Raw genomic sequence first — 22,103 nt, 5'->3', positions numbered from 1 at the left:
GTCCGCCTGCGCTTCCTTCTCAAGATTGACCTACCACACCATGTGGCTTTCATAATACAACAGCTGAGTCTTGATCATCTCACCATTTTCGAAGAACTCCGATCGCCCCTCTGTTACCCAGATCTAAAAGCAATGGGTACCTAGTTCAGTGCAAGGACTGAATAGAACTGGCAAAGGACCAATGGTATTGTGCCCAAAGAAGGCGAAAACATAATGATAACTCTCAGTACTGGAGGTGTCGGAGACCCGAAATCCTTTGTTATCAATTATCTATCTAGTTGTCTCAGTCGGCTTCGGGCTTTGCTGTTATCCGACGCACTTCGATCGCTCATCTCACTCCGAAACCAAGTTGAATCAAAACCACCTTCTAATTACGGAGCAGTCTGGTCCCAGACGCTTGGGCGCGGGACGTCCGTGGGCCCCGTGACCCAATTTATCTCCATCTTTTCCAACTGCAAGGACCGATAAGTCCAGATGGACGGTCATGGCAACAGCTGGGATGGTCACCGATAGTGTTTCCTGTTCCTAGCCGATCAGGTTTCCTCGAATGCGGGCCGAAGAACTTAAACCTTACTGCACGTTCTTCTGACAGAGGGAGTACACAGACTAACATCTGACCAAGTGACTGACGCGCTACCGAATAGGCAGTTCATTAGCAAAATGCGAGCACATACGTCAGAATCAAAGATTTACAATTAACAATTAGATCCGGCTGCTTTATAATACCACCAACTCTGGATAAATTGGTTAGCAAACAGGCCAGTAGGGTACATGCATCAGGAACACAATGGTGTGGCTGGTGACATGCGACACGGCACTAGGTAGGCTTCGATTTCCAAGAGGACTTTCGTCCCTGACAGGCATCAGAATTATTATTGTGCATACGTGTTTGAGGACCAAGTAGAGATCCATTATTCAGCCGACCCATCTCAGGCTTCAATCAATTCTATAATTAATAACCTGACTTACTCACACGTCTTCGGTGTTCGTTTCTTTACCAAGGTCACCAGTTCTATTGTAACCCATGGTGCGGACCTCAGCCTAAAGGTTACACATCCAGGCGGCAATAATAGAAAAAACCTGACGACATGCATTAAGATGATGATGATGACAGTGTAGAACAAAGCAAAGCCACAAAACAGCGTACAGTATTGCCCCTTTTGGGAGGCTTAAGTAGAGTTATAATTGAGTTTAGCTGAGGCAGAATCAATCGAGTGGGTAAGGTTATCTATCTCGAAGTAAGTTTTCCAAGAGCCTAGTCCATGTACAATGATGATGTGGCCGAGATCACGCAGAGCGAAGCGGAGGATAGCTGGTGCAAGGACGTGAGCAACACATCACGCATCCATATCATAACAGAATAAGTGATGCGTAATACCTAAAATAGCGGAACAGGCTTCCATAAAATCGTAAATCACTTGACATTGTCCGTCTATGTTAGTCTTATTTCCACGTTGGCTTTAGCTTGTCCTGCAAGGCGGCCGTTTTGTGCTTGTCACTTCCCGAATTCACGCGCAAACTGGCTAGGATCGGCTCCAAGGATCATCTTCGATGCGCATGGAACAAGAAAAAAAAAGGATCCAATTCAACCGTTGAATTGGCCACACCAGCTTAGTACTGAGCTAGAAGATTCATTTAGATAGGTAGCCCGAGGTTCGGTCGAAATCTCCATGAGTGCCATCAGCCATGATTACATATGAACTGCACCCTCATTCCATCAACAGGAACAAGGGACCAAAAAGAAGAAAAGAAAAAGGTTAAAAAAAAAAGTTTAGAGTGACAGCAGGGCACAGGGGTCCAGCTGTTACAGTACCACATTAACCTTACTTCATCCAACCTTAGTACCTTTGGTAGGCTGAGGTTCAGGTCGGGTCCATGCTGTGTCCACCCCCGCCACCTGTCTATCTTTCTATTTTAGTGCACTATTTCTCAGGTCACTCCCTCAACAACCGCTCCCGTGGGCTGTTCGGCCACTGAGATTTGGCCTCCGAAGCCCATCGTTTATTATAGACAGGGCAAGTCTCGGCCTTTTCTTTTTCTCAAGTACAGCTCCCCTTCCAACTTTGTTTTTGTCTTCTGGCTCCTACTTTCAACCTGCCTTGAACTTCGACAGTAACTATTTGTTCCGTGTCTCCTTGTCCCATCAGCTTTACACCGTTTCCAGCTCTTCTTATCAGCACCGACGAACCATCTCACACTCCCCCGTCTTGCGCGCGTCGCACTCGAGCCACTTCCTGGCATATCTCAAACGACCTACACCAGCAGCGGATGCGCCCCCGATAATGCAGGCTTGTGGCTTATTGCTACCTCGTTAAACTGGACGAGTCCTTCTTTTCCCCTTCGAACTATACATTCCCTTCTCTACGACAAAATCGAATCATCATGAAGGAGTTTCCTAGAAAGTTCCTCAGCTTGCGCGACAAGAATGGCTCCAGTCGTCGATCCAAGTCGGCTGCCCCAGCGTCACCCCTGCCAGCGATTTCAGACAAGAACAAGGTATGCTCGCTCTCATCAGGACTTGGTAGTTGCTGGATGGACTATCTGCTCTTTCCTTTTCGAATCTCCAAATTCTGTACCGATCAAAAAATAGGTGTCCTGACAAGTAGCTATGTAGCCTCGTCCACTTTCTACTGGGGCCTTTATGGCGATGTTCAAGAGCGATAGTGCCAAGCAGGGAGCAAAAGCAGGCGCAGACAAAGAGAAGGAAACAGTACGAGTACGAATCGAATCACGAATTGAACGATCGAGACATTAACCTTTGCTCGCACTAGGTCGAGGAGATCCTACGACGATTAGACGAACTCCATATTACCGACGTGACTGCCGACCACGTTACCGATATCATGGCAACCAAATTCGCAGACTACGACGCCGACAAGACTGTCGAGTTCATTGATATGGAACAAAAAGCGGCGGCTGGAATTATCACCCCTTATGATCCCAGCGTGGATATGGTGGGCGCCGAAAACCGAGGCAATGTTACCTGCTATTTGGATGCGCTCTTGTTCTCCATGTTTGCCAAAATCGACGCTTTCGAGTGTATGCTCAAGAACGACTTCCCAGAAGAAGACAATCGCAACAAACTGGTCAATCTTTTGCGAATGTGGGTAAACATGCTCAGAACAGGAAAATTGGTGCACACGGACATGGTAGGTAGTATCCACGCATGCTGTGATATGCTTGAAACTAACAAGACAAACAGACCAAACTAATACAGGACGCGCTGGCCGATTGTGGCTGGTCAGATGCCCGGATGCTGGAACAACAAGACACCTCGGAAGCCTTTGCTTTTATCACGGAAACCTTGCAGCTACCATTGCTGTCTCTACAAGTCGACCTTTTCCATCAAGGAAAGAAGGACAAAGACGACCACAAAGTTGTGTATGAGCGTCTCTTGAACCTGGCCATACCCCCTGATCCTGAAGAAAAGGGACTCAAACTGGAAGATTGCCTCGAAGAGTACTTTAACGCTCAGGTGGATGTCAAGCGGGATAGCGAGGATGGAAAGAAGCTCGGAGTGGAAGAGAAAAGCCGAAGCGACACACCGACGCTGAAGCATAGGGATACGATTCGAATCATTACTGAAGAACGTGGCGAGTCATCTACACCAGCATCCCCACTACCGATTACACCAGTGGAAAGAACGCCAACATTGGAAAAGGCGCCTGTCCTTTCGCTCGCGGATTCTGATGTCAAATATGGTAATATTCCTGATGATGAAGCAGAAGGCGAGGTTACTGCTGTTGAGCTAGTGCCGAACAAGCCCTCGTTGCGAGGAAGGTCAACAAGTGTTATTCAACGCGTGGTTTTGGATGAAGAAGGCCGCCCTTCTACCCCTGACACACCAACGATGCTCCAGAAGGCTATGCGTAAAGGTTCAACAGTCGTTAAGGCAGTCACTATCCCCGCCTGGCAATTCTTCAGACTTATTCGTGAGTTAAAATCATATGCTGTGATACTGGGACATGTGCTGACAAAATCTCAAGCTTGGCACGCACTCTCAAGCACTGAGCCTCGAAACAATACAGAGGTTGCGTTGAATTTCGAACAACGTCCTGTCGTGGGGATCTGTCTCAAACGCTACGCCATGACGGAGTCTGGTCAGCCCAAGCGTCACAACACATTTATTGATATCCCTGATAGTCTGCGACTACCACATTTTATGCTTGCTGATGAGCCGAAGGCCGAGGAAGATATGAACGTTCTCAACACGGACTATAAGCTCGTCCTCCAGTCCGTCATTTGCCATCGAGGAGACTCTTTACAAAGCGGTCATTATGTTTCATTTGCCCGCGTGGCTCCTAAGCTTTTGAGAGACAACCGGCGGCATGATTTTGATCCACCTCCTGATTACGAGGAAGCGCAATGGGTCAAGTTCGATGATCTTCAGATAGAGAGCCGGGTCACTTATGTGGATGACATCAGAACTGCCCTCAAGGAGGAGATGCCATATCTTCTGTTTTATCAAGTCATGCCAATGGTCGAGGTCGCTCCCCCCCCGTCGGTTGATGACACGGAGACAGACCCTCCTTCATACAATGATTCTAAAGTTAGTATCGAGTTGCCACCCACCCCCTCGCGAAGCCAGCGACTTGGCAGTCTTGAAGAGGGCTATTTCGACAACACTCCCACTCTCGAGAACTCCCGTCGCCTATCCAGTAAACCACCCAGCATTAGGCTTTCTATGGATAGCGAAAGGCCAAGAAGGAGTGAGGATGGTGCAGGACGTCTCCCAGGATCACTTACCAACTCGCGACGCCCCAGTGCCGTTTGGACTGAATCAGCACCACATACACCCAACTCTCACTCCCCAGCTATAACACCCAGCGAGGAGACAACTGCATCGAGACTGTCACGCGCAGCATCTCGTTTTACACTGGTCAATAGGAGTCGACCAAGCAGCCAGAACGGGGAGAATCGCCTGAGCTTCTCTATGAGCAGGCTAGGAGGACTAATGCGACCCAGTAAAGACCTTACGGTAGAGTCCAAGGACGAGCCTAATGGTATCGGCATGTCTTCACCAAACTCAACAGGCGTCCTAACGGCAGAAACATCCAAGGAGTCAAGAGATTCGAAGGAAATTTCAGACAGAACAGAGGTTCCGACTGAAGCTGAGCCTGAGCCCGAGCAACGCCATCACCGACATCATACCCACAAGCATGGCCATAAACGAGTCAAATCGAAGGACAAGGTGAAGAACAAGGACGACCAACCAGAACGAGAATGCACTGTGATGTAACAGCTGCGTCGTCAAATCATAGCGATAAATACGATACCAACAGGGTGGGAAACAGAAATATTACAACATTGCGCTACTCAAACACGACTGGTTTGATGTTTGGACACCTCTATGTACAAGAGCTTTCGCTTGTCGAGAAGAGTCAGCAAGAGCTTGGCCATACGGGTAATCGATAAAGAAAGCGTGCTCTTGCTTGTCATAATGATATTGGACAGCAAGTTACAAAGAGACGGCATGGTGGTTTTGATACCCAGAAACGGCTGGATTGCATATGCCTTTCAGCTCCTGGAGTTTTAAAAGCAAAAAAGCAGCAGAGTATTTGTTATCAGCATGGCGTTTTAGGACGGGCAAAACAACGTAAAACGGTTATTGTATGGCTATCTTACACCAAGAACTTTCCTAAACATGACACACGCAAAGACAAGATGCAAGGGGCATACATGATACATGACACCTGAAGCTAGCAATGTCATTCAGTTACAGCGACCCATTGTCATTATTATGGAGTGACATGACCTTTTTCTTCCCTTCTCCATTGTATGCGTTACAGAAAATTCGTACACATGACCAGGACAAATCAAGCCCATAACAATAATATACACATGCCAAGTCTCCTTCCCAAGAAATGGGCATCGGGGCATCATAGGAGGTGGGAAGGACGACTAATAAGACATCAAAAATGACAAAAGGGTTTTGGGGGCGAGGCTTGGTCCTGGCCCGGTCAACAGCGGGCGATCATTAAGGTATTCCGTCCCATTGGAGACAGAATGCCGGGTCATCAGAGATGTTGTGGGGAGTATGGTGAGCTCATGGCTTAGAAGGGGATGTTGGGAGGAGGCTGAGCGCCGAGAACCTCCTGTTGTTCTTGAAGCTCCTCAGGAGCAGCCTCAATAGAAACACCCAGACCAATCTTGGCTTGATGCTGTAATTTTGTTGTCAGTGTTGCTGTTTTCTTTAGATAATCAGGGGCCGTGGGCACGTACCGTAAAGTGGTCAATATCGGCGGCAAAGGTCATCATTACAGGGGGTGCAACACGCTTCTCAAGAGCGCAGCTCAGCTTGCCCTTGGAGTCGACCTGAGCGCGGAAAGTAGACATGCGGAAATCGTACTTGGCACCAATGGTGGTAACACCCTCCTTTTGGAGACCACCACCCATGAGACCACCAGGAGAAGGAACAAGGCCGAGGCTCAGGTCAACACCAGCCTGGACCTTGTCCGAGAGTCGTCGCCAGTATGATGTGTTCAGGGTGCCCATAGCAGCCTGGAGCTGAGCAGTAGCGATCCAGTCGGCAGATTTGTAGCGGGCGGCGTAAGAAACGGCGCACTCGGGGCCCTGAGACAGAGAAGGTCGCTGCCAAAGAGTCTCAAGACCCAGAGCGAGCTTACGAGTAACGGATTGGAGGTAGCTTCCGATGAAGATACCAGTAACACCACCCTCGAGGTAGGAGGGGTTGAGCATCTTAAGGGATGCGCTGAAGTCGTTTCCGGTGTACTCGTGCTCGAACTGCGCCATATCTTGACCACCTGGGGAGATGGAAAGTTGAGACTTGGAAACCAGCTTGTCCGACCATCGCCAGTTGAATCGTCCGGACAGAGAACCCTCGTTGTCAAGGTTACCTTGACAGAAGACCTGCAATGAAGTTAGCGACCTTGAATATCAAATTGTGTTTAACTAGTAGCTACCTTTCCTGTTCCGTACATGGCAGCAAAAGTGTAGGGGTTGATACGCTCGCCCATGGCAAACTGGTGGGAGACCTGGAAGAGAGGAGCCATGCTGAAGATCTTTGTCAGGTCCGCTCGGATTCCAGTGAACATATAGTTGTTGAGGAAGACATCCCGCTGAACCTCTTTGGCAAGACTCTCGATAGTGCCAGGGTTGGAAAGGCCGAGCTTGGCCCTCCGCTCGTTGAAGGAGTTGAGGACATCTCCGAGGGCGCTACCGAGGGGATTAGAAAGAAGAGCCGTCTTGACGGGACTCAATGCGGCGGCCATTGTGACTGAGGAGCGCCGAAGCGAAGATGGAGATAATGACGAAAGAGGAGCGAGCCGAGGTGTTAAATCGACGATGGCGATGCACACGATCAGGCGTTCGTAGCGATTATACCAATGGTATAACTAATGAAAAATAAGAATTTGTGCAAGACAACCTCGAATGCGATTAATATCCCGAGGCCTCTAAACGCCAGGAACGTGATGACGAGCGCAGTAGGATGGAGATGGAGAATAATTTTCATCTGGCTTGGACAGCTCTGTAGTGGAGAGGCACTAGCCACCGATGATGCCGAGTCGGCCGTGGCGGTGTCTGCGTTACCTTAGTACCTAGGCACCTATGTATGTGCCTTGCCAGATCGATGTGTGGCGGACACCACCTAGACCAAACAACCTACCCTAAAGCTGGACGGGCAGTGGTCCACTGACTGGGGTCGGTTTGGTAGTGTAAAGTATCCTGTACTTCCAGCTGATACCATTACCCAGCACTATGGAGTAGCTTGCACTACTTTACACCGCATCTTGAGCATGACGTGCCAATTACCAAGTACCTGTACCTACATACCTGTATGCCAGTCACACTTGCACCTGATTCTTCCTTCAATCACTTCCTTCCTTCCAGCCTTTTACAGAACCTTGAGCGCCAACCACTTATATTTGACTTTCGTTTTCACTTTGATCTTGTCTTCTCGTCGACAGTTGTCTGTTGTTGTGTTCATATAAAGCGCCAAAGTCATATTTTCTTTCGAGTCGAACTGATCTACTAGTGTAGTCAACTCAAACGCCCAATATCTGAATCGTTTATCGTTGACCCCGCCGGCAACCACCGGCTTCTTCTTTGGCTTTTTATCTTGAGGCTCATCTCACCCTTGTCAAAGTTGCATCAAGCTCGGCAGTAAGAGCTGCAGGAGACTTCTTCTTCAACACAAAACTATCGGGATCTTTTGTCCACAGTCTTGATCTTGCTCTGAACTATTCGGCAGTCCCTACGAGTCTTAACAATCTCCCAGAGCTGGAATATCTCAAGTGTTTTTCGTGAACTCTATCGACTCGAACACAACCTTCTCACTTTGGAATTATCATACCGGAAGGATTTATTCAGCTACCAGCCAACATGGATACTCTTCTGTATGTGTTTCCCTCTTCTGACCCTTGAACCGCCACTTTATCGTGTGACGATCTCCTATCTCTGAGGCTTTCACCGACGTGTTGGTGTGACTTGGCATCATAAGCCGTTCGATCTCGTGACCGTGATGATGATCGATAATACTCATTGCATCATACTGGAATAGCGGTCGTTTGATATATGGAGATGTTATGTGACTGACATTACTAGAACCGCCGAGATCGCGGCCAACGCCCCTCGCTATCGCCGCAAGAGCTCGACTTTCATTGATGCCATTCACGATATTCCCCATGGGCAAGATCTGGCCCCGGCCCAGCTTTACAGTACCATGTCTGGCCGACTTTTCCACTCCGGGCGTATCGTCATCGTCATGGTAGGGCCGCCTGCGCGTGGTAAAACGTAAGTCTTTTCCTTTTAGTACTGGCACTCTAAACTTACAGCCATCCAGGCATATCTGTGTCTCCATGGCACGATATTTGAGCTGGCTCGGCGTTAAATCTCGGATATTCCATTTGGGTGACTACCGTCGAGCAACTGTTGGCCCCGATGGGTCTATTCCTGACGACTATTTCTTCCCAAATGCGTCACCAGCCTCTGTCATTTTGCGTCAGAAGATTCTGAAGAAGTGCCGTGAGGACATTTACTCCTGGTTGAACCATGACAATGGGCAAGTGGCGATATACGACGCAGTGAACCCTACTGCGAATGGAAGACGGTCCCTGGCCAAAGAGTTTGCAAAGCACGATGTTCAAGTTAGAAAGATCACTCCTCTATTTGACCATCTGCGCTTACACACCTGATAGACTTTGTTCATTGAATCATTTGTCGATGATGAGCGTATCCTGCGAGAGAATGCGAGAAACGTTAAGATCTCGTCCCCAGATGTAAGTGCTACGCTTCGAAATGTGTAGGAATGGCAACTCACCCGCTCTAGTTCGCTGGAATGGAACCTGACGAGGCTGCCAAATTATACCTCCAAAGGATTGAGATGAAAATCCCTGTCTTTGAAACCATGAATGAGAAGGAGCTAAACTACATCAAAATGATCAACGCAGGAACCAAGTTCTTTTACAACAACGTCAGCTTCAACTACCTCGCTCATCGAATTGTCTTCTATCTCACAAACCTACACATCAAGTCACGAAAGACTTTCTTCGCCCGAGCTGGCACAACAGCAGAGGAGGATTCGTACAAAGCCGACGCTCCTCTGTCACTCGAAGGCAGAGACTATGCTCAAAAGATGTCCGAGGCACTGTTGAAGCACCGTGAACAAGAACGGCTTACGACTATCTCGGAAGGAGGCACGGATGCTCCCCTGCCACCACTCACCGTCTGGACATCAACTCGAATGCGTACGGTGCAGACATCCGATGTACTGAATGAGAAGGGTTACAAGGTCCGCCAGCGATCACAGCTCAGTCAAATTAACCCCGGTGTATGCGAGAAGATGTCTGAGCGTATGATCCGTCAAATCTACCCGGATGAGGTCGAGAAGCACGAATTGGACCCTTACCACCACCGATACCCTCGTGCAGAGGTATGTCTAAACCCATGTGGTTGATGTTTCAAATCGTGTGAAAAAATTCTGACTGGAAACAGTCGTACCACGATCTTGCCGTTCGCCTGGAGCCCATTATTCTTGAGCTGGAACGAGAACAGACGGACCTTCTCATCATTGCTCACGAGTCTGTGCTTCGCGTGCTCTACGCCTACTTAATGCATTGCTCTACTACTGATATTCCAGTGATCAATTTCCCGCGCGACGAAATCATCGAGATCGTCCCCGCGGCGTATCAAAACGAGGCCAAGAGAATCCACATCCCTGGCCTCAACCCTCAGATCGTACCTGGTTCGCCCCAGGATATCAAGATCCCTGTTCCGAGCAGCGGAGTCGTGAGCGCGCAGCTTTCCCCAATCCCAAGTGGCGTTGGCACTCCAGCAGAGCACGCTGAACGGCCACCCGAGAAGGTCATTAACACGGCCAAGGATATGGTAGCAGACAAGGTCAACGACGAAGACTAGCTACATGAGAGAAATCATCCATGGAAAGGTATTGTTTTCTTGGGATTACAAACTATCAGTTGCTATCTATTGCTGAGTCTATGAGGAAGGACTATCACGAGATCAAGAATATGACGTATAAGGGAAATGACAGGCTGAATGTCAATCTGATTCATGATAAATCACATAATTATGTCGGAAGCTCTACTGCGCCCTCTGAAACGTGCATGATGACTTATCAAGTCAAGTTATCGAGTCCGAATGTCCAAATAATGTCATTGTTCCCAAGTCTCTACTTCGTTGATCCTTTACTTTGAGAGGAGTTGAGTCAATTGCGTTGCATTGATAACAGCACGAGCTGTCTTGATCATAACCACAGCATGACCACAGCCATGTGCTAACATTACATTATATGGCAACAGACATTTTCGGATTGATAGCCTGTCATGGAGAGCATCATACCGCCTCTACACTACAGGGTAGTTTGCCGTATTGGACGGGTCATGACCGTCTTCGGGCATGATCTGTAAGATCTAACATAACCTAGTTGGTGAACATCATGATGTAGAAACGGGTACTGTGCCAATAAGTCGGTACAGTATATCATAGTAACGACTCGTTGTTACAGAAACGCTGACCGATTAACAAAGTCAGGCAGAAAATTCTCCAAGATGACATGCCAGTATCATTTAATGTCATGACCAAATCTGAAACAGTCGTCTTTCCTTGTCAGTACCAAACAAAAAAAGAATGGATGAAAAGACCAAAGATGGACCGCGTAAACGTAGTCGTGGCGCGATATAACAAGCTAGACAAACCATGAAACCTGTTACATTGGGCGAGGCTCGTCTCGCAGCTCTCCCAGTACAGTTGCAGTTGAGCAAGGATCGACACTCACGTCAAATAGGTCAATCCAACTAGGTTGCGTTGCGCAAGCACAATGCAGCGGCCTCCCGATGCCTTGTACCTGGGGAACGGCCGGGGGGCTCAGTATCAACGGATGCACGTCGCTGGATATGGAAGCGGGTGCACAGGGGTTAAAGGGGGGCCGTGAGCCGTTTCTGAAGGAGTGACGAGATGAGCGTGATTTTGGCTGGCTGAGAATTTTCTTGCCTGGGAGAACAAGCAGGATGATGTGTGCCCATGTGATGATCGTTACGATTATGCTGACTGGCAATGGTTGAATAACAGTACACAACAGCAGAATATGCAGTGTCTGTTTGTAACAGGGTCATATGACAAAGATCACCAGTTTATTCACTTACATCAATGCCAGGAGCTTTGGATTTTCGTCAGATCATAGGCCAGTAGATCCCTTTGGCTCGGGGAACTTGGATAACGCTCCGGTCTGCGGTCATATATGACAAGACGCAGAACTACCACCTGCATAAAGAACAAGAACCTACAACGATGTTAGGCTACCTCAACAATTGAGTCAAATATTGCATTAGTTAGGGTAACACTGATAAACCCCGACCCAACTGCTGTCATCCCTATGCCATGCCTGTGTCAGTGTTGGTTCGGGTAACTGTCAAGTTAGTGGGTTTTGAGATGCTCGGTGATGGCTCAAGTCCCCAAGCCTGAGACAACATCTTTAAGGCGGTAGATGAATATCCACAAAATCTTGTGCAAGAGAGACATGTCAGGACGGGACGGTACTCACTCGGTAGATCTTGTGTATGTTGAGGAGTGAAAGGAGACACTCTTGGTTTATTTGACACCAGGAACGGCGAAGAGTGTTCATCCACCCCAAAAGTGCCTCACTCATGTAATTGCATCGGCTAGTCAACCTTTTTCAATGAACCGCCAGTGTATATGAGTTGGAAGACCAATGAATTTACCTCCCACCTCTCAAGCCTGTAAGCTGCTTCATTTTTCGTGCGGTGGCTTCGACTTGGTACATTATCCAATTACACGCCTCAACGAATCAATATGTGCCGTGGCTGTCCGTGTAGCCCTCATCATGCTAGTCATAGATCTTGTTATCCATGTCATTGCGTGGTTATCTGGCAACAATCATTGAGAATGGCGAACGGACCAGGTTACTATGTAGCAAGATGTTGTTTTCTTCTGTAACAACGCTTGGTCATGCCTGAGTAGAGCGTGATATAGTGTTCTCAAGAGCCTGGATTGTCAGCCCTCATTTCTGTGACAGCTGAGACCCAAACAAACTCAGGACGACTCGTTTCAGTGTGCCGCGCTACGAACCACATGCCACAAGAGCCTATTTAAGTCGACTAGACAGTCATTACCCAAGAGCTTCACTAGAGAAACAGGGTGTCACGGATCTTATCTAGGCTCGTGTCACGGATCGCCGGAGCCAACAATGAATGATCCTTGTCAAGTTGTGCGAGGGGTCTAAAGAGGCTTTGTATAACGAGAAACCCGACATAGGCAGACCAACGATGGCTTGTTTTTGTACAACAGCATAGATACCACACTGCTGTCGGTAGAACGATGTAAAGTCGGAGCTGCTGGCTTTCACATTTTAAACAGGAGGCTGTCGTGCGCCCCGACGCTGATATAAACCAATTGTGCCTCTCAAGTAATGGCATGAGCGGTATCATAGATGTCGCTCCAAGGCAAGACATGAGGATGGAAATTGCACTGGCGTTCCAACACCATACGTAGACAGCGCTTATCGATACTCGATGACATTCCGAAAGCTTGTATTGTTTGACAAAACGCAAAGGTCTGGCAAGGTTGTAAGGAGAGGAAATTTACCTCAGAGGAAGAGAACATCTCGAGCGGTCTAAATGAACAGAGTCATCACTGGTTGGTCGATGACTGCTGTTGTCAAGAGACGTATATTTGTGGCCTATTCTCTCATTTCTGGAACGTCAATGTTCTGTTGGATGTGCCTCAAACGAAATGTAAGCCAACCTGTTGAGTCTCTCTGGAAAGGATTATGTGTTAGTTGTCATGCCTCAGTTTGGAAGCTTAGGTAGAAGCACGAATCAGCCTTTATTCGATGTAAGCAACAGTTGCACTTGTAATGCTAACTCGACAGGCATGCTGAATTCATCTAACCTGGCCTTGGCCTGCGAAGCACATCAGCAAGCCCGCGACAATCCTGATTGCATTGCCTCAACTCGCTACATAATATTTAATTGCTTTGACCTGTCTCGGCAGTTCAACCAGTGTCACCTGACGTTAATTGAGATGGAGCTAAGCATTGAAGATATTCGACATCGAGGCCCGGAACATGGGGCGACTGATATCTGAGAAGTCATGCCAAAATATGATTTGGTGTTGAACGGTCCAAATCAGACACATGCCTTCCGGCTGCGGTTCCAAGCTTTGAGAAAGTGTTAAGACGAATACATCCAGCGAAAGACAGTTAGCGTCTGTATCACAATGAGCTTGATGATATGGGCAGTCAAGAGCGACTTTCAACTTGTCGGTTGAGCCTCAGTGAAGCTAATAACGATAGCGTGGCGAACCATTGGCTCATCTGTTGAGGGAAACGACTCCTCATGCCGCTTTGAATTCAAGCCCTGTTGGTTGGTTCCTGGCGATAACAAGACTCAAGAGTTGAGAGCTTGGAATTTGGTTTGATGGGTTTGATCAACTTAATGATTGGTTCAAGCATGGCTTGGGACCCCTTTTTTCCCTTTCGTTGAACAAATAGGTCTTGCGCTTTCGTGAACTTAAAACTCGGCCATGGTTATTAGCGTTGCATACGAGGGTCTCATGACCATCTGCATTCCGCAAAGCCTATCCACTAAGCATGACTGCACACCACCTGGGAAGCTCCAACTTCCGCGACCGGTAGCCCGTGAGTGGTCGGCAGCCGCCCATTGAGTGACCCGTGGTCAGCTTTGGTCTAAGTGGAGGCGATGGTGCCAGGGGCTTGATGGTCTTCAAGTCCTCTCAGTCCTTGAGTTGAGCAGAGCGTCATCAACATATCGCGTAACTTGTCACCCATGTGCCGTGGCCGCATCGGCTTTTGACGCGACCTTGTTGATTGCATACCTGTCAAGACATGCCGAAACGGTATGGGCATCTCCGTCCCGTTCTTGCAAGATCTATCGCTTGTTCCGATACATTCAATTTGTACTTGCTGCAAGTCTAACTCAACCCAACCCACTGGCAATCAGTAGCTTAGTGCTGCCTGTACCGTTGGTCTTGACAGATGACGTCCATGGGTAGCATGACGTCTGCTGGCGCTTTCATTGGCCGCAGCTAGATCACCGTTGGCGTCGACACTCAGTAACCATGTAAAGGCAAGGTAGGTCCACATCAAGCACCATTTGATCACGCCTCGACACCACCAATTGGCTTCCAATCATCACTGGCCACTGATGGCTCTACCTAGGGCTATGGCGGGACAGCGAGTTGCCCGCCTTGGTAGTACTGAAAGTAGTACTGAAACCGATAAAATTACCCGAATACAAGCTGATGCATGCCATGTGCACATGTATAAGATTTATCAGTTGGTGAAGGTTTAAAGATTCGTATCTATTGCAGCTTCAATAGTTGGAGTAAGCGTTCGTGCTGATCAACCAACTCGAAATCGGCGTCGTTGAAGGCAAGGAGGATACCGCAGAGTTGCAAATTTCTGTGGAGGTGTTAGGGCACGACAAACTGCAACAACAAGCATTAATCGTATCGTTCAATTGGACACCTGAATTCTGGATCTTGAGGTTCCAGAGCTTCAGACGTCAGGGTTCCACCCAGCCTCGTCGTGCCACGGCCCCGCAGGCGCATGTGCTCAGTGACTTCTGTGTTAAGTGAAAACGTCCATCATTATCTCAAGTTCTGGTTCTGCGTCTGCATCAGGTGGGAACCAACCGAGACTGGGTCAGCTTGGACCACTATGACTGCCAGGGGAGGGTGCCGGGGAAAGAGCTGCAGTCTGTTTTGCGCTGCCCAACATGCCCCTTGTAAGTTACCAATGTTGCTTTTTGATCGATAATCTAGGTAGGTAGTTAGCTAGCAGGTACTCCGTTATAGATTTAACAATGTTGATATTGGTCCGTCAAAAGATCTAATCCTTGAACATAATACATACCTACCTAGGTACCCAGTACCTTTGTTACAGTGCCGATGCATCTATGTGCAGCCGTGCCTGACTCAACGAATAACTACATACTTGTGCTAAGTCTGTTTCTCTACCAATTTTCTTGATTGTCATTGGCTCTTGGGATTGTTGTTAATAACTTCTGTTTTGTTTGGCCGTAATCGTGAGCTGATGCGTTAAGATGGAAAGTGACATGACGTGACCTCTGAGGCTCTGGTAAGGAGTTAACGTATTGCATTAGTCGGTCCTTATTCTCAATATCATGTGGACCAAGTGTTCCTTTGAAGCAATGGTATTCATGTTGCAGTAGATGGGAATTAGTCGATGATTATGTGCTGGCCTCGTTCGTGGGTGCCCCCCCCCTCCCATAGGTACAGCTTCTTTGATCCTGACAATGGGCAGTGTGTAGGGAGGGATAGCAGATTGCCTGTCTGCGTTGTTAATAATGAAGACAACCATGTGGCTTTCGGGATACCTTGACTTGCAGATTATGGTCAGTGCTTCTACCGAGTCCACTCAAGGATCCATATGTGATGTCTGGTACGTAGTTGCATGTCTCTTTTTGGCAAGATTGTAGATCTCTTTTGTCTTTATCTCTCGCTTGCTTTTCATGGGGTTTTTTTTTTCTTTTTGCTTTTGCTCGAATCTAACTAACTGTTGATACAGAAACTCGATTGGTCAATATTCGCTAATCACGTCTTGCCGTCCTGCATGTGTTAACTTAACTGTTAACGAGGGCAATTGGTTTCTGGTAGTAGGCAAATAGTAGTATGTTCAAGGCTCTCAATCAATTTTCAGGTCAACTTGAGTGAATGAGTGTGGTGTTGTAAAGGCGCAGTGCAATACGACATATCGGGCAGTCGTGGTTCATTGTTCATTTGACTTTCACCTTCCATTGTCCTACCTGGTCTATAAGCCGTAGCATGTAACTAGGCAGGAACGTCTTCGACCGCACTTGCTTCACGTCACTCAAATCGCTATTCCGATACTGTACCCTTTTCGTATGGCAGGCAGTTCATCGGCGAAATGCAAGCATCCAAGAACTGGCATTGCTGTATGAAGGTTTTTTAAGGGTCGAGACAATTAACTGTCATGCAGGAAGCGATTCGGCAGGCCCATGGATCACTTCCCTACAACCCGATTATTTCGTCTCACCGATATGGATCCAACCCGTCAAGGGTAGCTAAAGTATGGATTGCAATACCCTTGGATAGTCAACATTGAGCCATCTCAGGAATAGCTAGACAGATGACAGGTATCGTTTGTCGATTCCCTGAATGAACTCAACCTGACCTGCTGCGTCGGTACCTTACCCTGAGGCATCTTGGCTGCACAGACCCGACTCGATCTACCCAATTCCAGGAAAGTAAAGTACGCGGTTGCATGGTATCCATTCATGCCCGGGATGGTAAAGGTCTCGCCTGCCGGACTTTAGCGCTTGGGTACCTTCCAGGAACCTTACCCGTCTCAAGATGGGCACATGAGCAAGCCCAACGCTGCGGGTCCTCTGAATGGGTGTTGGATTTGCTCACAAGACGTTCACATATTTGCAACCAATTGTTTCGAGATCGAAGTCCATTGATCCTCGATTGATTTAGTCCTGGTAGCGACGCGGCTCTCGAGACACAAGGAGTGTTGTTTTCCAAAAATAAATCCCCCTGCGGTCGGTTCAAGCCGTTCGTTAACGAGATCTAGACTACTTTGCTGAACAGGCGAGTATAGAGCCTCTGCAAATAAGTACTAACATATCGTGCTGTACCCCCCACCACCACATTGTTCAACTTCTCTACGTAAGGTACCTACGCATATTCAGTCTCATATTCTCTCCGTATCTTCACGATACAAGACCCCTGCTATGAATACTTAGCTGGCATCTGTCACCTCCCATATCAGACACCGCCGTGCATCAACAGTCAGAATATGCATAGTATGTACTGGAACGAGTCCTGTCTTTCCTTCCAGCTTAGTAGCTACGAATACAACCTTTCTGGTACATTAGCCTCTCACACACCAGCCCAATGGAGAATTCCCCCTTTGCCATTCCCGATACACTCCCTGGGGTCCCCAAAACCCAACTGCTACATGAGGTCTTTAGCGACAAAATTACTCACTCTATCTACACCAAATGGGATCATAGAATTGCTGGGTTTTATTTTGGATCCCTAGCTTAGATAGTAACAAGTTTCCTATCACTCCAAGGCAGTTTCCTCTGCACCAAACAAACTACCTAGCATAGGCAGGTAGGTAGCTTAGGTAACTAATGGAAACCGTTTATTTTCTTTATACTTTACATACTAAGTTGCTCGTTGACGTCTCACTACCTTAGTAGGTATCTACCTACTCTCTATGGCCGCCCATGCCGTCACTCTGTCGATTAAGCAGAAAACCGCCCCGCATAGCCGCTCCGTGCACGCTTTTTAGCACCTCTACCTAGGTCCTGCCACAGAGCACTCTGTACCAGGTAGATTAATTCGTACCTTAGTAGTACTAAGGTACGGAGACTGCTTTTCAGATGGAAAAGTACCCCTAAGGCGCTATCATTTAGTCTCATCTCAGGTCACTTGGTGCCTAGTGGTAAGTACCTGCTCGTAGACACCTACCTGAGAGGTACCTAGAGGTCAGCTAGGTCCAGTACTAGGTAAGTCAGGCCGTTTGTCAAGTCCCATTCAGAACAGCTTCTCAGCAAGCAAGCAAGCTTAGAACCAACATAGACGAGGCTCAATTTAGTCCAGCTCAGCTCAGCTCATTCCACCAGACATCAGACATTCCTCTTCTACCATCATCTTTGATTGACTTCATCCACCGTTCCTAGAATGCCTCGAGAGCTTTCACACTCTCCCCTGGCCTAAGACTTCTCGTTGGGTTGTATCATATCCCATCGTTTCGCGTACATCGCATCTGTCCGTTCGAGCGTTCCCAGCTCGGCCTCAGCCTGCCTACCTTGACTACCAACCGCCTTCTGCCTTCTTCGACGCCGTTATCTGTAAAACCTCGAATAAACCCAATCACCTAGAAAAAAGGGACTCGCTGTGGCCTCGCTCGTCTCTCATCGTATCGTTTATACCACCTGTGCCCCTGCTACAGTACCTAGCCGCTGCATCACCACGTACGCCGCCAGAAGCACAGCTACTGCACCGCACCCAACTGCACTCACATGAACACTTGCCCAGCAACCTTGAACAACCGTACCTGTGCATAACAAGCCGTTCCGATTACACCTGTGTCTTTCTCCAACAAACAGAAGGCCCTTGTCACATTATTTCTTGATTGATTCGAAAGCCTCACGCATCTCGCGATCATTCGGTGCTAGCTGCCACGATTACATACCTAAGATCTCGAGGTCACCAGCACAATTGACTCCCAACTAAGCGATATCGTCATCATTTTTCGTGTCGCCCGCATCACATAGTAAGTCCATCATTCAATCTATGTCTCTCTTCAGCCTACCAACCTTTCCCATGAACCGTATGAGTTTCTCCCTTGCTGCACTTCCAATTTTCGAAATTCCTTGATCATCGTCAGTTCCGGAACGCCTTTATTTTCATCCTTCGTCTTCTCTGGCTGCATTCTGTCGATGGGCTGTCACGAGCGTGCTCCATCAAGCCAGCACCCCGCCCCTTCAGACCCGCTTGGTGCCAGCCCCGTGCCCGCACTCCCTGAGCTTTCACTCCCCTAGCACCGAGTACACGCCTTGTTACCCGTCGTCTTGTCCCCTGGATTATTTCGAGGCCTTCTGAATCAAAAAAGCTCGTCCGGGCATCCATCACAGTTGAGAGCGTGGATAGCCAGCCTCTTTTTTATTCAAAACCAGCGACGACAGTGACTGCAGCTGCTTCTCCACTGCACATCACTGGCATCCAAACGTCGATAGCCTGAGCTGCAGAAACGGGCTGGAGAGAATCGAAAACCAAAAGGACGAAAAAGAGAGAGACAGAATAATAAAACCTTCCTACCCAAACAATCCATGCTGGTAAATCCATGCGTAGCATAGCGCATCCTGCCGCACTCACGTTCGCACGCATACGCACACGCACACACTCGTCAAGTCAACGACTTCACCCTTCCTGCCTCCCTCCTTCACTTATTCACACTCTCTGCCTGTTTCTGCCCTGCCTCCATTCAAAAAGTCCATCGCTTTGGGCCCCGTCCCTGTGTGATCAGTCAGCAAAGCAAACGCCGCCTCTCAAGAAACGAAGCCTGACTGAACACGGCTTGCCCGTCCCTTCACCTAAACTTGCACCTGCACCTACGTCGCCACCTCTGGTTCTACCATACCTTTTTTACCTTACCACTCATTCCCATTAGTACCTCGATCTATCTTTAGGCCCTGTCCCCCCCGGCGTCCTTTTTTTTTTTAACCCTCGCTACCAGCAGCTTTTTATACCCCGTCCCTTGCCCACTTTCTCGCGCCCACTGTTCCCTTTCCTCCCCTCCCTTCCCCTCTGCCCCGCTCCCCCCTCCAGCCTGTCCCGTGCCACCAAAAACACCACCGACTCTCCCCTCGGTTTTCTCTTTGTTTCCCCAGATACCCTTGGCCTTGCCAATTTCGTGCGCATCGTCCTCGTTGTTGCCTTCGACTCACGAACAGTTTATAGTCTACTTGGAATAACGGCATCGTCTTTCATCAGCCAGAATTTCCTTGGTTGACGAGCTTTTACGTGCAGAAATAACCTCACGAGCCGCCCCTCTGCGCCCGTGCCGATACCCTGCTCGACCGAGACATTCGCCCATCGTCATTCAAGTGTCGTACACTTGTCTATTGCGCAAATCTAGCTTTCCATTGAAGGAGCATCGCTACCCAAAGTTCTTGCTTGTCTTTCAGCATTGGCTCGTTCCATTCTGCCCATCACGGCCCACTTAATAGCTCTTCGCATATTCTCTTTTGTCGAAACGCCCAGGCGATTTCGTTCAACTCTATTTGCACTCACGCCTTGACTAAGATTCACGCATTCAAACCATGTCGGCTCATCGGCCAAACGCCTTCAACAGCCTCCGGATGGGAGGTTAGTACATCTTCCCTGTCATTGGGCCTGCCTGGCCCTGGCTTGACGTATGGTGCCTGAACTGACATAATTGCAGAGGTTATCCGCGAGAAGGTTCAGGACGGAATTACCGGCGAGACTCGGGACCTGCAGTACACGCAGTGCAAGATTGTAGGAAACGGCTCTTTCGGTGTCGTCTTCCAGACCAAGCTGTCTCCATCAGGAGAGGATGCTGCTATTAAGCGGGTTCTTCAAGACAAGAGGTTCAAGGTGTGTACAATTAACACAGCGTACTATGGCCTGTTCGTTAACCTTCGTTTTAGAACCGTGAACTACAGATTATGCGTATTGTCCGTCACCCCAACATCGTCCAGCTCAAGGCCTTCTACTACTCCAATGGCGAACGTGTATGTGACCTTGCCCAGCCAGTCATCTGTTCTTACCCGCTAATTCCCTCATAGAAGGATGAGGTTTACCTGAACCTCGTTCAAGAATTTGTGCCCGAGACCGTCTACCGAGCCTCTCGATTTTTCAACAAGATGAAGACAACCATGCCTATTCTAGAGGTCAAGCTTTACATCTACCAGCTCTTCAGAGCCTTGGCCTACATCCACTCTCAAGGCATCTGCCACCGAGATATCAAGCCTCAGAATCTTCTTCTCGACCCCAACAGCGGTATTCTCAAGCTCTGCGATTTCGGAAGCGCCAAGATTTTGGTCCCCAACGAGCCTAACGTTTCCTACATCTGCTCCCGATACTATCGTGCACCCGAACTCATCTTTGGTGCCACGAACTACACAACAAAGATTGGTAAGATCACGTGTAAAACCTATTTGCTTAATTCCATTCGCTAATTGTGATTAGATGTTTGGTCAACTGGATGTGTGATGGCCGAGCTCATGCTTGGCCAACCTCTTTTCCCTGGCGAGTCGGGTATCGACCAGCTCGTCGAGATCATCAAAGTTTTGGGTACACCTACTCGGGAACAGATTCGAACAATGAACCCCAACTATATGGAGCACAAGTTCCCTCAAATTAAGCCTCATCCCTTCAATAAAGTCTTCCGAAAGGCGGACGCCAACGCTATTGACCTCATTGCTCGCCTGCTCGAGTACACCCCCACCGAGCGACAATCTGCAATTGATGCCATGGTTCACCCCTTCTTCGACGAGCTTCGTGACCCCAACACTAAGCTTCCCGACTCGCGACACGGAACTGGCCAGCTCCGTGAACTCCCTGCTCTCTTCGACTTCACTCGTCATGGTATGTAGAACTTTGCTATTCATTTCAATGCCAATACAGCTAACATCATAGCAGAACTCTCAATTGCTCCTAGCCTGAACCAGAAGCTTGTTCCAGCACACATTCGCCCCGTTCTCGCATCGCAAGGCCTTGATATCGACCACTTCACACCCTTGACGGAGCAGGAGATGATGGCGAAACTGGACTGAGCCGGCCTCGCGTCGAGGCAAAGGGTAGTTGGCATATGCTCTTACCCTTCTCCGGCTCTCCGCGGCTCTGGAAGAGACCTGCCTCGTCCACTCCCAGTACCGAGCTGAGCAAAAGTGGTTGGGAGCAAGGGCCCACCAAAGCCTGACCAGATGGCGAGCAGGCGCTATGTGACCCTAGAGCCAACAGCGTCGTTCTTTAATACAAGGCACGGTGTATAGGCGTCGAGGGCCAGTTGAGAAGGTCTGTTTGTTCTGGCGAGCGTTGGAGTCTTTCCCGGTAGGGAGGGGATT

At 48.6% G+C, this 22,103-nt stretch overlaps 4 protein-coding genes across 4 annotated transcripts; 3 read left to right on the top strand and 1 right to left on the bottom strand.

The window, feature by feature from the left end:
* Positions 1-2,382: 2,382 nt before the first annotated feature.
* FPOAC1_011114 (uncharacterized protein) lies at positions 2,383-5,239 on the top strand (the record flags this gene model as incomplete). Its single annotated transcript, XM_044855500.1, has 5 exons — positions 2,383-2,496; positions 2,615-2,716; positions 2,772-3,149; positions 3,203-3,932; positions 3,987-5,239. The coding sequence occupies 5 exons, from the start codon at positions 2,383-2,385 to the stop codon at positions 5,237-5,239; spliced, it is 2,577 nt and encodes an 858-aa protein (XP_044702813.1).
* Positions 5,240-6,053: 814 nt separating this feature from the next.
* On the bottom strand, positions 6,054-7,232 carry TOM40 (translocase of outer mitochondrial membrane; the record flags this gene model as incomplete). The annotated part of the gene is made up of 3 exons (XM_044855499.1): positions 6,054-6,161; positions 6,223-6,870; positions 6,924-7,232. The coding sequence occupies 3 exons, from the start codon at positions 7,230-7,232 to the stop codon at positions 6,054-6,056; spliced, it is 1,065 nt and encodes a 354-aa protein (XP_044702812.1).
* A 1,111-nt stretch (positions 7,233-8,343) lies between these two features.
* Positions 8,344-10,377, top strand: FPOAC1_011112 (uncharacterized protein; the record flags this gene model as incomplete). The annotated part of the gene is made up of 6 exons (XM_044855498.1): positions 8,344-8,357; positions 8,566-8,754; positions 8,804-9,107; positions 9,159-9,239; positions 9,290-9,892; positions 9,955-10,377. The coding sequence occupies 6 exons, from the start codon at positions 8,344-8,346 to the stop codon at positions 10,375-10,377; spliced, it is 1,614 nt and encodes a 537-aa protein (XP_044702811.1).
* Positions 10,378-20,336: 9,959 nt separating this feature from the next.
* Positions 20,337-21,812, top strand: GSK3 (serine/threonine protein kinase; the record flags this gene model as incomplete). Its single annotated transcript, XM_044855497.1, has 6 exons — positions 20,337-20,382; positions 20,459-20,631; positions 20,685-20,768; positions 20,823-21,171; positions 21,226-21,624; positions 21,679-21,812. The coding sequence occupies 6 exons, from the start codon at positions 20,337-20,339 to the stop codon at positions 21,810-21,812; spliced, it is 1,185 nt and encodes a 394-aa protein (XP_044702810.1).
* Between the last annotated feature and the right edge of the window lie 291 nt (positions 21,813-22,103).

The sequence above is a fragment of the Fusarium poae genome, chromosome 4 (genome assembly GCF_019609905.1).
Source record: "Fusarium poae strain DAOMC 252244 chromosome 4, whole genome shotgun sequence".
NCBI lineage: Eukaryota > Fungi > Ascomycota > Sordariomycetes > Hypocreales > Nectriaceae > Fusarium > Fusarium poae.
Note: the sequence above shows the minus strand (reverse complement) of the source record. Positions and strands in the feature narration are given on the sequence as shown.